An 18,991-nucleotide genomic window follows, 5' to 3' on the forward strand; every position below is an offset into this window, starting at 1 on the left:
GTCGCCATGTGCAAAGCTGTTAGGACGGATTCCAAAAACTTGCTGTGAAAAGTGATTCCAAAAAGATTAAATAATGGGGGTTGAATACTTTTGCACGCTAAACTTTTAGTTTTTTTTGGGAAAAAAATAAAAATAAAATATATACAAAAAATAATTTCATATGATGTATTATTTTCCATCCAGTTTCGAAATGTGTGCCTCTTTTACATAAAATATATTCATGTTTGTGCTTGTAACTTGATGGAAAAAATTCAAGGGCCAAAAAACGCTTAGGTTACAGCATATCTAAAATAAATTACCAAAAAAAAAAAATATGTAGCATCAACTTTTCAAATGTTCTCCTCACTGTCGCTTTTTCCCCCGTATGTTGTTCTATTATTAGTAATTGTATTTTTTGAATTTGACAAGGGCTAATAAAGAAATTAGCTGCATGTCACGTGCTTTGGACACCCCCCTGGATCAACAAGGATGACCTTAGTTTTTAAGTACATTGGAGAATTTGATAGTTACTGTAGATGTAAAAATATATGTATCTTTGCTATTGGATAAGAGGATTTTTTGCCCACTGCGGTGTTTAAACGTTTACATCTACACAAGTGGAGTTAAAAAAACAATATAAATCTGTCGGTAGAGTTAGAAATCAATGAAGTAATACAAACAGTTCTAAAATGTGGAACTGCTTACAGAGCAAAAACACAGGCAAGCGGAGAGGAGATGATGTGCTAACCACTAAACCAGCTTGACTGTGAAATAGTGAAACAACAAAAGAATAAGTGTCTTGTACACTTCAACAGAAGTCTAACTGGAACCGCGTTACAGCAGAGAGTAACCAGTTAGGAAGAAGAAACTCGCAGGTAGGTTACGTAATCAGTCAGTAGAAAGATTATTATACACAGTGGGACAACAATGTATATATATATGGATATATATGGGTAGACGCAACAAATTTTAAGCGATGTGCTTACGGTGAAAGGGAACATGGAAGTATGTTCCGTGGTAACAGAAGGCACAACAATTAAAACAACAAAGATACCTGCTAAGCACATAGGCAGATATTTGCTTTTGGACGAGAGGCTAAAATGCATCGAAAAATATGCGTTTAACTCTATTCTCATGGACATAGCCAAAAAATGCAGCTGCTTGTTCAGTGAGTTTTAGCGGTAGAAGATAGAAACTCGTAAAGGTAGAAGGACTATATATAACCTTAAAAAGGCGATGAACTTGTGCCATTTGGGGTTTTGTTTTTTGAAATTTTGCATGACATATGCTGCTCTTGGATAGCTTGCATTTTTTCAAAATTTGCCAAATGGAGTCCTTGTGGTTTGAATAGTCTTGTGATTTTCCAAAATTGGTCTGGTTAAAGTTTTAGCAAACGTTCATCCAGTTACTTAGATTTATACCATATGTGTATTTATACAACGGTTGTCTAACAGTTATTGTAGCAACACAAATGCAACCACTCTGCCCCGTGTACTGGGATCTGGTGGTTTTAGAAAGGTTATAAGTAAAATTGCCAAATTTTTAGTTCCTATGGTGAGATGAGACAGAAAACTCCACAAAATCGGCTTCAGATTATACAATTTTTAACAAAAGAGGCACACAGCCATACTATGTTCTAAGAGGCTCACTGTCATACATTTGGAAAAAATCCTGCTCTAACCCATACTGTGATACAAGGCAGTGTATTGAACACATAGATGCACAATTACATATACAGAGACAACAATTATTTAAGTGATACATTTACAGTAAATACTGAAAATCAAGTGAAGCTATAAACACACATGCACATTTGTAACATTTGACGTTTCTGTCATGACCATTTGACTACATCAGGTTTTACACATGATGAAAATATAACTTTTTAATGGTTTATTTCTTATTTGTTTAGATAATAAATAAATTGTTTGGACAGGTCATTCGTTTCTCACGGTCAACTTGGAACATCATTTCAACACGTGCACTTTGACAACAGCGTTGTGATACTCACCTAGCCCACTTTGTTTCATGTCAGGCGACTGGCGAGAACAGAAGGAGAAGAGGCGATAACTGCCTACTTTGGAGGATGAAGTCTCTGACAGAACCTGGAGTAAAACACACACCCACAGATTCAAAATTAAAATCATGGCAAACTTTTACAGGTTTTTACTTTGATATAAAACAGTAAAACAAAGAATGGCCAAAAGTGTAATTAACCCATCTAAAGAAAGCAAATACGCTTGAAAATTCCAAGTCTTAAACCTAATTTAACATTTGTTTTACAGCTGCACCAAATATTATTCAAACTATTACACACTGCATGTTCTCTTCTGAAAATTATCCAGATTTATTTTGATTGTGTATTGTACTTGCTGTTTTGCTCTCCCCCATCTGAGCAAAATTTCTGCAGCTTTGCAACAGCATCCGGTTCTTTCTTCCATAAAGTTTAAGTTTGATCATTTATTCAATTATGCTCACTTGTGGTTTATGTAAACCTGAAACAGATGTTTGCATACAGTGGAAGTGGTACCGTACATATTACACTTATATCTGCATTTAATTATCTCATGCCAAACAGCACTCTCATGCAAATTTCAAATGGCTGCCAACCTCCGTATAGTGGCAACCTGTAGATAGTGGCCTTTTTTGTGGTTTCCTTTAAGTGGTCACTACGGAATCGTTTGAACTGTATTTTTCTTTTAAAGTTTATTTTAATGCAGTAATTTCTATTCTTAAAAAATGGATGCATTTTTTAGTTGCTGTTGCAGATCCGGGTTAATACTTTTATTTTGAAACTTGCTTTGCACAGAAAAGGAAGGGAGTCTATGCATTTTGTACTGCTGTGTAACTAGACAGTAGTTAAGTCGATGTTTCACAATGACTGGCGATAATGACAAATGTAATAATACTACGACATGTTTACATAAGCTAACAGCTTATGTCGACAGCTAACCTCCATTGATCCAGTTTTATGGTTGCGTATAAGTGGTGATCTTCTCTGGATGGTGATGGGCTCAGACAACGGTACAGCTCTATCAGTTTCATCGCGTGAGAGGTCTTCCAGGCTTCCAGGGTCTGTCTGCTTTTGCCCATTCTGAATGACAAGCCAAGATTTGACCCCTATTGTAAACTCCAGTATAATCACATATAGTTGGATAGCTTTATTATGAAATACCTGTCGCGCTACCTCTGCAGAGGCAGGCCTAAAACCAAAGCCTGTTGGTGCATTTTCCTCTTCCTCAACACCTTTCACTCCCGGGCTGAAGTGAAGCTCCACATGGAACCGTTCCTCTGAAGTGAGATCCTTTAAAAAAAAAACAACAACCCCAAAGAATATCTTAAATACTTATGCTAGTATAAAAATGAGTGTATTTCAATTTCTATGCAAATTAAAAACATTAATTTAGAAAAAAGAACGAGAAATGATAAACAAAGCTCCATGTGCGCTAATTAAATTGTTTATATTAATAAAGTCTGCCGGATCCACAGGGACTTGGTGGTACCCCCGTACCAGGTCACTTTGGAAAACAGGAACTTCCCTGACACATGCAGAGAAAAGCCCTGAATGTAGGGGACCGGGTACCGATAGGGCGTGGTGGCATCATTGAGGCACCAGTAGTCGCCGAACGGACGCCAAACTCCATCCAACATCAACAATGTGTAGCGGCGATGATACAAAGGCGTTCCATGCCGGCGAATTCGGACTTAGCAGCCGCCAGTCTCTCTGGGGTGAGCAGTCAGGCTCTAGCATGGATGGGAGGGCCTTTGGTCTCGACCCCATGTTTAGTTGTAGGAGCCGAAAAGGTGGAATGAGCAGGGAACCCGCTGAGGATCTATTGGTATTTATCGCCTTCAGGGAGCGAGCTGGAGAGGCCGTTATACATCCCCTTGTCACAAACACAAGTGAACAAAGAGAAGGTCAAAGCGTCGACCTTCTCGAGCAGTCCGAGGGCGCACAAAAATTCTGCGCCAAGGAGGGGAAAAAAGATGTTGTCAGCTGTGAAAAAGTCCTTTAAATCATAAGTGCACAGTGTTTGTGCACTTAGGGGTGTTGTTGGAGGACGTCAAAGGTGGTCCGTACGCCCCGCCGGGGACATCGTCAACTGTAACTGGCAGGACGTTTAACATAGCGTTGTATCTCCAAGGGGAGCGGCACCTTTTAGCCTTGGCAGCAAGACGTACATGAAAGTACCGTATTTTTCGGATTACAAATCGCAGTTTTTTTTCATAGTTTGGCCGGGGGTGCGACATATACTCCGGAGCGACTTACAGTATGTGTGAAATTATTAACACATTACCGTAAAATATGAAATATTATTTATCTAATTCACGGAAGAGACAAAGAAAATGTCAGCAATCCTCACACACATGTCAGCAATTGTCACACACACATCAACCAATAGGAATTTGGCGGGGGAGGGTCATGGCAGAAGTGCATTGTGGGTCATGGGATGCTAACTGCTATATGCTACTCCCGTAGCTATTAAAATTGATCATTTCAACGTTGGCGGTAACTTATAAAAACTGAGAAGGCCTGAACAAAAATGGCACCGAAAAAGAAATCATGTATTGCAGATTACAAGCTGGACGTAGTGAAATATGCAGCAGAAAACGACAAGAGGAAGCGGCGCATACCTTTGGAGTTGGCAGAGTTGTTTAGAAGCAACATTGAGGAAGAAGATTTCATCGGCTTTATATTCAGATTGTTTAGTAAACGTATAGCATGTTCTATATGTTATAGTTATCTGAATGACTCTTACCATAATATGTTACGTACACATAACAGGCACCTTCTCAGTTGGTTATTTATGCGTCATATAAGGTACACTTATTCAGCCCGCTGTTCACTATTCTTTATTTATTTTAAATTGCCTTTTAAATGTCTATTCTTGGTGTTGGATTTTATCAAATAAATTTCCCCCAAAAATGTGACTTATACTCACTCCAGTGCGACGTATGTATGTTTTTTACCTTTTTTATTTTGCATTTTCGGCTGGTGCAATGTATACTCCGGAGCGATTTATAATCCGAAAAATACTGTATCACAATCCAGGGCTGGCACGGCTGTCGGTGGTGGTGCGCACCCTGAAGTGTGGGGCTGTGATTACGTGTCGGGGCCAGTATGTCATGGGTAAAGGGCTTGCTGGCCAGGAAGAATAGATTCGCGTCCTCTGCCAAATCACATGGCTCAGTGATAGCTATATTGGCGGACCATGTCTGGACGTGTGGTGGCATGTGACGCACAAACAACTTTATGAAGAGGAAATTTGGCTTCTCAATCGCAAGGAGACGTCAAGCTTGGTATGACCATGACGGTTTAAAAATTTTGGGGAGGTAAACTTTGAGCCCCGCATATTTGTTAATGTAAAAAAGCTTACTGCTCTGGCTGCCGTGGAGCTCACTAGCGCTAACACGACGTGGTAATGGCACCTGGTATCATTGTCCATAATACCATGGAGCGCGAACTGGGCCTCAGCCTGTCCGAATCCCGTTGCTGCAGACGACTCACAAAACTGCAGCAATTGACGAATACTAGAACTTTGCGTTTTGCATCGTTTGATGTTTGTTAACATTTCCGTAAACTTCAGCAGGACTGGCGTCGGGGTCACCAATGTAGCGCGTAAGGAAGGGAGTCCAAAGAGGAGTGTTTCGATGACTTTCAGCAATTTACAGAAACAATGGCGCAGTACTCTACATTCGTGCCTTTCTCTAATCCGTGCACAACAACGGAAATGTGTTCCCTTCAAACCCGTCTGATCGGAACTCTCTAACCATCACTCAAGTTCCGTGGGTGAATTATGGAAACCCACTAAAACTTTTTATGAACAATTTGGTTCACTTTATTTTTTAAATCAAAGCATTTTGTGTATTATTGCTTTGTATTTCATTTACCGTATTTTTCGGACTATAAGTCACAGTTTTTTTTTTCATAGTTTGGCCGGGGGTGCGACCTATACTCAGGTGCGATTTATGTGTGAAATTAACACATTACCGTAAAATAGCAAATAATATTATTTAGCTCATTCACGTAAGAGACTACACATATAAGATTTCATGGGATTTAGCGATTAGGAGTGACAGATTGTTTGGTAAACGTATAGCATGTTCTATATGTTATAGTTATTTGAATGACTCTTACCATAATATGTTACGTTAACATACCAGGCACCTTCTCAGTTGGTTATTTATGCATCATATAATGTACACTTATTCAGCCTGTTGTTCACTATTCTTTATTTATTTTAAATTGCCTTTCAAATGTCTATTCTTGGTGTTGGATTTTATCAAATAAATTTCCCCCCAAAATGCGACATATACTCTATTGCGACTTATATGTTTTTTCCTTCTTTATTATGCATTTTCGGCAGGTACGACTTATACTCCAGAGCGACTTATACTCCGAAAAATACAGTAATTACTTTTTAGTAAAATAACTGTGACCTAATATTTTCATTTTATTTACATGAATATATTGAACCACTTCTCTATACGTCAGCCTGGTTTGTATAAACTACCCTGAACCGTGAAATGCATTGGAAACACAGACCACACACTTCTACAGGAACCTTGAGTTCCAAGAATTAGAGGTTCCAGGAACCAAAAGTTTAACTTTTAGTGGAAAAGAGCCTATTAATGCAAAAATATGTTTAATAGGATTATTAAACGGGAAGTCATGTGGGGAGTGCTCAAGAGAGTATGAGGTATCAGACCGTCTGATTGTAGCGGTCCGTTCCCTGTACGATCAGTGTCAGAGCATGGTCCGCATAGCCGGCAGGAAGTCGGACACGTTTCCAGTGAGGGTTGGACTCCGTCCGCCAAGGCTACCCTTTGTCACCGATTCTGTTCATAACTTTTATGGACAGAGTTTGTAGGCGCAGTCCAGGCGTTGAGGGGATCCAGTTTGGTGGCTGCAGGATTAGGTCTCTGATTTTTGCAGATGATGTGGTCCTGATGGCTTCAGCTGGCCAGGATCTTCAGCTCTCTCTATATCAGATCGCAGCAGAGTGTGAAGCGATGGGGATGAGAATCAGCACATCCAAGTCCGAGTCCATGGTTCTTGCCAGGAAAAGGGTGGAGTGCCATCTCCGGGTTGGGGAGGAGATCCTGCCCCAAGTGGAGGAGTTCAAGTACTTAGGAGTCTTGTTCACAAGTGAGGGAAGAGTGGATCGTGAGATTGACAGGACTGATTGGTGCAGCGTCTTCAGTAATGCGGACGCTGTATCGATCAGTTGTGGTGAAGAAGGAGCTGAGTCGAAAGGCAAAACTCTCAATTTACCGGTCGATCTACGTTCCCATCCTCATGAGCTTTGGGTTATGACCGAAAGGACAAGATCATGGGTACAAGCGGCCGAAATGAGTTTCCTCCGCTGGGTGGCAGGGCTCTCCCTTAGAGACAGGGTGAGAAGCTCTGTCATCCGGGAGGAGCTCAAAGTAAAGTAGTCGCTCCTCCACATCGAGAGGAGCCAGATGAGGTGGTTCGGGCATCTGGTCAGGATGCCACCCGAACGCCTCCCTAAGGGAGGTTTTTAGGGCACGTCCAACCGGTAGGAGGCCATGGGGAAGACCAAGGACACGTTTGGAAGACTATGTCTCCCGGCTGGCCTGGGAACGCCTCGGGATCCCCCGGGAAGAGCTGGACGAACTGGCTGGGGAGAGGAAAGTCAGGGCTTCCCTGCTTAGGCTGCTGCCCCCGTGACCCCGTGGATAAGCGGAAGAAGATGGATGGATGGATGAAGGATTAAAACACTGCAAACAGTGTTCTTTAGACAACAAACTATAAATTCATAGTCTAACTGCAATAAAATCTATACCTTATTGTTGTCCTCATATAACATGATGACAATCTGAGTCATGTAGTTGAGTTCCGAGACAGCGCTCAGGTAATCCATGGCACGATTCCACTGCTGATCCTTTTCTTCCTGTAGCACATAAAACACATATAAACTCAGTTTCAGCCTGATCCCAGGCAGATTGAATGACTCAGTTAAGGTGGGAACACTTACATCAAGCAAACCACCATAGCGAAAAAGACTCAGCAGAGAGTGTACGTGACTTTCGCTGGTGAAATAGAGACGTGTCCTCACATGGCGTCCAGGTGACATCACTCCACGAGAATATCTGTAAACACGAAGTCAATCTTAAAAACGTTCTCAAATATCATCCAAAGCTGCGACGATCATTTCAACTATGTCAAACTCACAAAGGGTGCAGTTTGTTGACGGACTCATCCTCATGGGTCCTCTGTAGGTCAAGCTGGATCTTTCTGACCAGTGGAAGGCAGTAGGCATATGCAATGTCCAGCTTCTCAGCTTTGTTTATGCCATATTCCTACAGCAAAACATAACAAAATGAGGGGTTGGAAGGCAACTCCAAGAAATCTTCACCTTTTTGTTGATGTAAGTGGGGTGCCATTTTGTAGGACCTCAATTTTAGTACGACAAGTAATAAGCTTTGTGAAGCCTTAAGGCCTCAGTACAATGGACCACAGGACCTTTGTTTCTACAGCAGAAGGCTCCCTTGAATAAGAGAAGATTTATGTAACTCAAGGTTTCCCCTACATGTAATTGATCGTCACGCACCAAAATAAAAGCTGCCAAGCCTAAAAAATTTGTTTTTTGTTTAACGTGAAAAAAAAAGCAATATGTAGTATAAATGGATGGATATAGCTTATAATTTACACACTATTGACTAGTGCTACACCGAAAAAAAGGACTTTAGTCAGTCACCAAAACAGCAATGCTGAAGTAGGTTGTAAGCAAGACGCACGCGATTGTCTGGAGAGAAGGCTGGCTGTCTGTGGAAAACTATTATGCTTGTCCTTGTGTACACGGATGTGAAGAGTTGTGATATAACTGACTGCTATGAACCAATCGGAAAATCTGTAAAAATTCTGAATTTATAAATTAAGTATGAAGTGAATTTACTACAGGCTTCTATTGACCAAGCAAAAAAGCTATCAAAAAGAGGGCACACCTGAATTTGAGTGGCAACATGTCATAGCCATGTCCTTTTAGAAAAGTATTTTTGCGCTTCAAAAAAAAAATTGTTTCTCTGTGATAACTTGTAAACTTTGGAAATCAAAACTCTATTGGATTCTACCCTACTAGTCTGCAGCACTTTTTTGGACTTGCATGCCTGTGCTGGATTTTGTGTGCCTTTTTGGTGACTTAAGTTTGCCAGACTACCATCACTTTGAAAAAGTTACCTTTCACCTGCTTAAAATTTTAAACCAGCTCTACTCCTAGAAGTTTCTCCAGAGGCAACACTCTCTCTCTCTCTGGGGAAACTTTCTAAACTTCAATTTAATTTCTTCTTAAAGGGACTTACTATGAAAAACCAACTTTTTGTATCTATTGCTACCTGTGTTTGTGTATTTCGGATGTCCATAAGTCCCGAAAATCAGTAGATGAAGGCTTGCTCTGCTTCATACTTCCTCCAAACGAGCCGCTTGGAATTTTCCTGATGGTTTTCCTCTTTGGTGACGTCGATGGATATCGCCACATATGGTAAAGTTTTACCCGAAGAGCTTTGGGAGAGTCCGCCATTGTAGTCGGACTCTCTAGTCAATATACACGTTTTTTCCTCTATCTTCTTGTAGCGGGGCAAAATGGCTTAAATTTGCACATGCTTCCTCCCTTGTTGCCATTTCTAATACAAAGTAGCATATAGTTTGAACTAGGGTTGTATGGTACACAAGTATTAGTACAGTATCGCGGTACTAATTGATCAATAACGGTACTATACTCTGTTTGAAAAGACGGTTTGCCATTTTTTAAATTTTTATTTACAGGCATGACGGCGCGTCGTCATCAAGTTATGACATTGCTTGTTTTACGAGGAATGGAGCATGTTCGGCAGCGCAGTCAGGGAGTAGTTATAAGCAGACACAGTGTGTAGACAGAAAAGGGAGAATTGACGCATTGTGGCTTAAAAACTAATGAAAAACACCCTCAGGAAAAGGAGCTTTAAAACATGGCAAACTAGTTAGCGGATAATGTCCATCCGCAATCGGCAGTGTTTTAGCTTCTTCTAAGTCACTAATCCTTGCCTCCATGGGGACAAATAAAGTATGTTTCTTACAAGTAATATCCCTGCAGGATGAGGGATAGCTAAAATTGCTTCACTACACCCCATAGAAGGAAGCGAAAGCTCACCGCCGTCACAATGTAAACAAATGCCATGGGTGGATCTACACCTAACATCCACTGTAATGATACCAAGTACAAGAGCGTATCCCGTTGATACTACTGTGATTACATCAATATTTTTTATCATCACAAAATATTTTTGCTTTTTTAATTCATATTATATACATAAACTCAGAAAATATGTCCCTGGACACATGAGAACTTAAATTATGACCATTGTATGACCCACTTTGTATTGGATTGATACCTAAATGTGTGGTAACATTCAAAACTAATGTAAAGCATCCAAACAGAAGAATACCTTATTTTTCGGAATATAAGTCGCTCCGGAGTATAAGTCGCACCTGCCGAAAATGCATAATAAAGAAGGAAAAAAAAACATATATAAGTTGCACTGATAGACGCCAGCGCCCCCCGCGACCCCAAAAGGGAATAAGCGGTAGCAAATGGATGGATGAATGGAAGTCGCACTGAAGTATAAGTCAAATTTTTGGGGGAAATTTATTTGATAAAACCCAACACAAACAATAGACATTTGAAAGGCAATCTAAAATAAATAAAGAATAGTGAACAACAGGCTGAATAAGTGTATGTTATATGACACATAAATAACCAACTGAGAAGGTGCCTGGTATGTTAACGTAACATATTATGGTGAGAGTCATTCAAATAACTATAACATATAGAACATGATTAGAACTCCTAATCGCTAAATCCCATGAAATCTTATACATCTAGTCTCTTACGTGAATGAGCTAAATAATATTATTTGATATTTTACGGTAATGTGTTAATAATTTCACACATAAGTCACTCCTGAGTATAAGTCACACCCCTGGCCAAACCATGAAAAAAACTGTGACTTATAGTCCCAAAAATACAGTAAGTCTTTATCACATTTTAACAGAAGTGTAGATAGAACTTGTTGAAACGAAAATAACCAGATATTAACAGTTAATGAATAAGTGGATTTATAATCTATTTTCTACCGCTTGTCCCTCATAATCTTGACAAAATAGTAAAATGAAAAATGACCCAATATGTTACTGAATATGTCAGCAGACAAATTAGGACCCTTTGTTTGCTTTCTTACTACTAAAAGACAAGTTGTCTAGTAAGTTCACTATTTCATTTAAGGACAAAATGGTTCTTCATTTGCATTAAAAAAACAGATGTTTAATGTACCTTAAGATTTTTTGTTAAAAAAAAGCCAATAACGCAATTATTTGTGGTGCCATTTATACAGAAAAATATAAAAGTATCAAAATACATTTGGGTGCCGGTACCAAAATATTGGTATTTAGACAACCCTAGTTTTAAATTCATATCTGACAGTACACTCAATATGGAATCGCTAAAAACTACAACATGGCTGGCTAGAAGATGCAGTCAAGTGGAGTAAATAAGACCACCCACAAAATGATTCATCCAGAAAGCGTTGCAAAATGTTGACCAAAGAACCACCATTACATGTTATGTAGAGCACAAGGAAGCATATTAAATGTAGAAAAAAATGTAATTAATGCGCCGCCAAATGCTTAAAATGATCAAAATATATAAATATGACATGCTGTTATGAATTATACATTACACCTAAAGCATTTATACAAAACGTCGGAGGAGTTTGGATGTTTTTGGAGCACGTTATTGGCAAAATAGAGACACTATCTGTAAGTGGACATTTGATTGCATTTATTTATTTTTTTAGAATGCTTTAAAAAAAGAAAAACATGTATTCTTGTCTTACATAAGAATTGTGAATTATAGGTACAATTTCCCCCTCCAAAAGTGCAGTTTCCCTTTAAAGGGAATTTATTTGGATATTTATTTCAAATTGAAGAAACATCAAGTATTTCAGCATCAAAATGCATTTTTTGACAGACGTGTGCATTTCTTTAGACAGATTCTAATCTGGCTCCTTATCACAGCTGAGCTAAATGAAATTGTAATACATCACAATGCATATAAAGAGGCGAAGTGAAACCTTGTGAGTGTTTCTAGGCATTAAAATCTTAAATCCATGTCTTACCTGTGGAATGACAATATCAGCCAAGGCACGAGAAAGTCTGAACAACTCCAGTGTGTCCTCCAATCCCAGAGTGGCATTATGAATAACGTCGTATTTGACACAGTCATAAATGTCAGGTATTTTACTGATGTCATAGCGACCGTTCTTCATGCGGAAGTCTCTCTCAAGTTTGGACCAGCGCTGTAGCATCAGCTCCAATGTCTCACTGTGGTACAATTGCAGGTCTATAGACAGCAGAAAAGAAAGGTTGGTTACAGGATATGAAGTGACACACACACAAAAGTATATATATTATTCACACAGTAAATGGGGGCTAAAGTACGGTCTTGTACTAGTACATTTATTCAAATAAGTGTAATTTTTTTTTCTTTTTTTAAGATTTTGCTGTACAGGAGGAACACATTGACTTCCAGAAGATATGGGCTGCAATCTTTTTTTGGAGGTTTGAGCAACAGGCCGCCAAAGTTTATCAGCACAAAGTGCAGAGCAGCAGACTGGCTTAGTAGTACAAAGTTAACATCTATATTCATTTCCACAGTTTGGTGACTATATTCTATTGGTAATAGAAATGCATTATTTAGTTACGGTAGTAAACGTTTATACAACTTTAAAACGATTGTGATGAGAATTTCCGTTACTATTGAGGGGTCAGATTATGATTCTTTGTTCGAGATTTAAACACTTCTTTGTGGTCTATGTAACATGTAATAGTGGTTCTTTGCTCAACATTTAGTACGGATTATGTTTTACAGACCAGAATCCTGCGTTTTGTGGGTGGTCTTATTTAAGTGCCTCCACTTTGATTGCGTCTTCTCCTCATCAGCCATTTAGTAACTTTTAGCGCTTCCATATCTAGTCTACTGACAAATATAAGTTCGAACTAGGGCTGGGCGATATGGCCTTTTTTTAATATCTCGATATTTTCAGGTCATATCGCGATACACAACATATATCTCGATATTTTGCCTTAGCCCTGAATGAACATTTGATACATATAATCCCAGCAGTATGATGATTCTATGTGTCTACATTAAAACATTCTTATTCATACAGCATTTATTTATGCTCATTTTAACTTTCATGAAGAGAAGGAAATCACAACTAAGTCAATTGACCAAAACTGTATTTATTAAACAGTTAATAAGCAGTAACACAAACTTTGTCATTTTCTAAACAGAAAGTGCAAGATTGTCGGAGACATTTTAAATGTCGAATAAAAATGAGCTGCAAAACAGAAAATCCAATAGTGTTCGTCCTTCGCTATGTGGTAGGTTACTACGGACGTTATTAAATTCTGTTGTTGACTATTGTTTTCATACAGTGTTGATCTGGAAATGTTTGCCTCGCATTTTGATGGTGTGGGCGTGTGGCATCGAACGGAGATGTTGACATGCGGACTTACCATGAATTGATTAACGTGGAGCCCGACTTAAACAAGTTGACAAACTTATTCGGGTGTTACCGTTTAGTGGTCAATTGTATGGAGTATGTACTGTACTGTACTGTGCAATTTACCAATAATAGTTTCAATCAATCAATCAAAAAAAATCACTCTTCATTCTCTAGCGGGTAACTTTTCAAATGATGTTACATATTAGCAGTAATGCTACTTTTGGTAGCAACACTTTTGGCCCACACTTGACAAATTACAGTTGTCTGTTCAACATATTCCCACTTAAAGCCAAACCACTGCCAGACGATGGACACCCTGCTGTTTTTCTTGGGAATTCATTCTTCCTTTATTCGCACCTTCTTTCTCTCGTATTAGCACTCGCATGGCTCGGCTAGCATCACAGCTAACGTTACCCACGCTGCTACCTCTGTGCTCCGCGAGGGAGTATATGTATGTGTCATATGACGTGACAGTAGGGGTGTAACGGTACGTGTATTTGTATTGAACCGTTTCGGTTCGGAGGTGTACCGAACGAGTTCCACTCGGTCATATTAAGTAGTGCACCGCACGTTGTGTAAACAATACACACCGAGGAACCATTAATTTATTTACGTGGACCTCGACTTAAACAAGTTGAAAAACTTATTCGGGTGTTATCATTTAGTGGTCAATTGTACGGAATATGTACTGTACTGTGAAATCTAGTAATAAAAGTTTCAATCAATCAAAAATAACAACAACCGGCATGCTTAGCAGTGACCGGGCTACAATAGACTGACCATACCTCCTCTTTTCACCGGATATGTCCTCTTTTGCGGGGCTGTCCGGGTGGAGTTTCTTAAATGCCTCAACTGTCCGGCATTTTAAGTTATGGTTGCGTGTATTTTCAATGTACGTTCAGGGTTAAGAAGGGGTTAAAAACAAAACAAAAAATTGTGTGCGCAGCATAATTTGTGAGGGAGGGGCGGAGACAGAGAGCGAGAGAGTTATGATAAACGCGCACGTGTCGCCAGGCTCTGCTTTTTACCCATAGATTTATCAGATTTAATTTTTTATTATCTATAGCAGGGGTGTCAAAAGTGTGCCCAGGAGGCCATTTGCGGCCCACAGCTAATGTTTTAAAGGCCCATGGCACATTCTAAAAATACTATTAAAATAAACAAAAACATAAACAAAAGTGAAATAAAAAAGCTTAAAGGCTAAATGTAATTTAGAAAAAGTTGCAACGTTGACTAATAAAACAAAGCTGTTTTTTTTCTTTCGAACTGTTATCGCTCAAAAGATAATGTTGAATCAAAATCAATGTAATTATGACTTATTGACCTATCCAAGGTTCCCATTACTTCACATCAAATATTCCACTAAGAAAAATATTTTTGGTGGAAGATTGAGCAAATTTGGTAAATGAATAACCAAAAATGTATATATTGTTGTTTTCTTACTGTACCGTGACCTCTGAACCGAGGTACGTACCAAACCGAAATGTTTGTGTACCGTTACACCCCTAAGTGACAATATGTGACGTATGTAAGAAGGTGCGCTGCTTGTCTGTGAGGACAGACAGGAAAGAGCGAGAAGAGCCTGTAGTGTAATGTCAGCAGCTAAAAGCAACTGCGTGAGAACGTATACTCCAATATCACGATATAGTCATTTTCTATTTTGCACAGAGACAAACCCGCGATATATCGAGTATATCGATATATCGCCCAGCCCTAGTTCGAACTATAGGCTACTTGGTATTAGAAATGGCAACAGTAGAGGATGCATATGTATGTATGAGCCAGTCTGCCCCACAACAAGAGGATGAAGAAAAATAACTACGATGTCAGATTCTAATGGCAGACATGCGCAAAGCTGTTCGCGTAAACCTCTACCATATATAGAGATATCCGCAGACATCACATGTCACAAATTTGAAGGAATGCAAGATTGTTTTATAAATATCTCCACGGTTTGATTTTCAAATTTTTGGGCCTTAAGCAGATCCCAAATACACAAAAACAGGTACCAATAGGTAAGAAAAGCTGGTTTTGCTTGTGGGATAAGAGCCAACTTTTATCCTGTATAGCTGCATTGCTTCTTTTTAGTTAATATCAGGTTGTATTGTCAAATTAACAAGATTCCTACATGCATGAGCAATTCACGTGTATATTACTGTAATGGAGTTTCTTTTATGTGTTTAGTTTTACGTTAACTACAGCAGTGGTCCCCAACCTTTTTGTATCTGCAGACCGGTCACCGCTTAATAATTAGTCGCGCGGCCCTGCAGGGGGGCGGGATGCTCTTCTTTTTTTTTTCTGTCATGAAAAAGGGACGTTTTTGTCATGAAAAAGGGAGGTTTTTGTGGTTGGTGCACTAATTGTAAGTGTATATTGTGTTTTTTATGTTGATTTAATAATTTAAAAAAATATATATATATAAAAAATTTTTTTTTAATAAATATTAATAAAAAATTCTTCTGTGGCCCGGTGGTTGGGGACCACTGAACTACAGTACATGATGGGAACTATCAAACCAACACATGTTGAATTTGACTTTATTTTGAACATGCAAACATACAACATGATACATCACAATTTCCAGTTTCTCTTTTCAACATGTTCTAAAAGGAGTAGGAAGAACCACAGTTTATTTAATCCTACCCCTTTTCTTTTACAAAACAGTTGCTAAAACGTTTGTTAACTTCCTGTTCTCAATGTTTGCACAATAAACTCCCTAAGTAATCCCAACAAAAATAAATAAATAATTGGTGAAATAAGTTATATTCCATACGATTAGATAAGTAAGATTATTTTGAGAATAAACGAATGGATGGATGAATAAATTCAGAATGTTTATCAGGGTTCTTTTTTTTTGTAATTTGTAAGCACTTTAAGTTTGAAGAGTTTTTTGAAGTGGATCATATTAGTACATTGTTTGACTGCTTTGCTTTGCAGGTTGGATGTTTTTTCATCTATAATTCAAAGGACAATTTACAGTCTAATTATAAAACAAGCAGCAACAATTGGAATTACAGCAAACCAATATAATGTAACAATACAAAAATATATGTTGATACTAAAACTAATAAAGATTTGTCTTAAAATATATGTATAATTTTTTGAGCCATTAAAACAAATTAAAAATAATAATACATGCCTTAGCCAATTATGCAAATTATATGAAGACGATCACCCGGGAAGATCGGGACAAAGTAGCTGGGGAGAGGGAAGTCTGGGCTTCTCTGCTTAGACTCCTCCCGCCACCAGACTATGGATAAGCGAAAGAAGATGGATGGATGGATGGATGGACGTTATATTGACTTCGCCACGGCTATACCGCCCACCACACCCCTCTCCATTTAGGGGTAAGACTAAATCTGACTCAAAATCATGCACCACCCAGTAGCAACCAAGTTTGATGTTAGTGGCCACTATGAGGCACAAAACAAATACTATTCAAGGAAGCAAAATAAGTAGCCACTATAGATCAGTTTTACAACACTCCTTTTTTGCAGTGTACATTTTAAAAACTCACCAGCTGACTTGGGATCCTCCATTCTTTTACGGATCTGTGCAGTCAGACTTTGAATGAGGGCGTAAACCTGGTCACAAGTTTCCACAGGGTTCTGGACTATTTTCATCGAGTTCACTAAAGACACACTACATGATGGGGCCAGCTGTTAACACACACAAACATTTTAACTGGGGGTAAAAACAAATAATTTCAATAGAACAAGGCTGCTACAACTTTGTCAAAATATTTTAAAATGCAGTTATGTTTATGATTACTTTTTTTATTTCAGACATGTTTAAACAAATTACACAATTCAACTTATATTAATTCCTTCCTCCATGTCTTTTACTCATAAATCTCAATAATAATAATAATAAAAAAAAAACATATGACTATATATACGGTACGTGCTGGTCTGAAAATGTTGACCAAACTGAACACTTAATAAGTCTCTACGTTTCCATGCATTAAATTAGTCTGATTTCCTAAATAGTGTAGGTTTTTCTATTTTCACAACACTAAATTAGCCCTGCGATGAGGTGGCGACTTGTCTAGGTTGTAACCAACCTTCTGCCGAGTGCAGCCGGGATAGGCTCCAGCACCCCCACTATCCCAAGAGGGACAGGCAGTAGAAAAATAACGGATGGACACCTGCACGTAAAGTCCAAGTGTCCATGCACTCTTTTTTCAGATTCTTTCAGATTCAGATTTTTCAGAACCTTTTGAGGATGATGATATTAAGGACCGTAGATGGTGAAATCCCCAAATTCCTATGCATTCCTGGTGCTTATTTCCTTTTAGCGCAGATTAATGTGTTGCTTTTCCGGTTGACTTATGACGTCACACTCGGTATCAGCAACTCCATAAAAGTAGTACGTGATGTTCGCTGTAATATGATACAGGTTACAAATATTACGTCTCTAATGGATATGCTGTTACTAAATAGACAACATTAAGGAATTATCTTATTTTGTGCTACGAACCTGACGCTACAATGAAGAATGTATCGGAGCAAATGCAGGTCTGAAGTAGGGCTGGGCGATATGGGCTTTTTTTAAAATCTCGATATTTACAGGCCATATCGCGATAGACGATATATATCTCGATATTTTGCCTTAGTCTTGAATTAACACTTGATACATATAATCACAGCAGTATGATGATTCATTGTGTCTACATTAAAATATCCTTCTTCATACTGCATTGATATATGCTCATTTTAAACTTTCATGCAGAGAAGGAAATCACAACTAAGTGTATTTTTTAAACAGTTATTAAACAGTGGCACAAACATTCATGTCATTTCAAAACAGAAAGTGCAAGATTGTCAGAGACACTTTAAAACAAGCTATTAGTGCACTTTTGTGCATGATGTCACTAAATGATGAATGATAAATGGGTTGTACTTGTATAGCGCTTTTCTACCTTCAAGGTACTCAAAAGCGCTTTGACAATACTTATACATTTACCCATTCACACACACATTCACACACTGATGGAGGGAGCTGCCATGCAAGGCGCTAACCAGCACCCATCAGGAGCAAGGGTGAAATGTCTTGCTCAGGACACAACAAAGGTGACGAGGTTGTTACCAGGTGGGGAATGAACCAGGGACCCTCGGGTTGCGCACAGCCACTCATCCCACTGTGCCACGCCGTCCCATAAGTCACTAAGATGACTTATCAAAACAACACTAAATTAAAGTGCACTTTTTGTACAGAACGCCACTACAATAGTTTAAAACAATTAAAGTACACTTTTGTGCATGATGTCATACAAGATATTTCAATAAGTGTCAAATAAAAATGAGCTGCATAATAGGAAATCAAATAGTATTCGTCCTTTGCTATGTGGTATGTCACTACCGACGTTATTAAATTCTGTTGTTGACTATTTTTTTCATACGGTGTCTGTCTGGAAATGTTTGCCTCAGCATTTTGATGGTGT

The 18,991-nt window shown here is 38.7% G+C and overlaps 1 protein-coding gene across 16 annotated transcripts in view; it reads right to left on the reverse strand.

Moving 5' to 3' along the window:
- The window catches only part of ppip5k1a (diphosphoinositol pentakisphosphate kinase 1a), a 114,172-nt gene that overhangs the window by 45,599 nt on the left and 49,582 nt on the right, over positions 1-18,991 (reverse strand). For 6 of the 16 annotated variants that reach the window (XM_061887332.1, XM_061887324.1, XM_061887329.1 and 3 more), the window contains exons 18-24: positions 17,066-17,207; positions 12,157-12,380; positions 8,180-8,307; positions 7,791-8,097; positions 3,155-3,283; positions 2,933-3,073; positions 1,991-2,084 (exon numbers count right to left, since the gene is read on the reverse strand). In XM_061887332.1, coding sequence (XP_061743316.1) covers positions 1,991-2,084; positions 2,933-3,073; positions 3,155-3,283; positions 7,791-8,097; positions 8,180-8,307; positions 12,157-12,380; positions 17,066-17,207 — 1,165 coding nt within the window. The remainder of the gene's footprint in view (positions 1-1,990; positions 2,085-2,932; positions 3,074-3,154; positions 3,284-7,790; positions 8,098-8,179; positions 8,308-12,156; positions 12,381-17,065; positions 17,208-18,991) is intronic. The other 10 variants (XM_061887333.1, XM_061887331.1, XM_061887322.1 and 7 more) reach the window with 3 other exon arrangements.

This window comes from Nerophis ophidion, linkage group LG25, assembly GCF_033978795.1.
Source record: "Nerophis ophidion isolate RoL-2023_Sa linkage group LG25, RoL_Noph_v1.0, whole genome shotgun sequence".
In the NCBI taxonomy this organism is placed as follows: domain Eukaryota; kingdom Metazoa; phylum Chordata; class Actinopteri; order Syngnathiformes; family Syngnathidae; genus Nerophis; species Nerophis ophidion.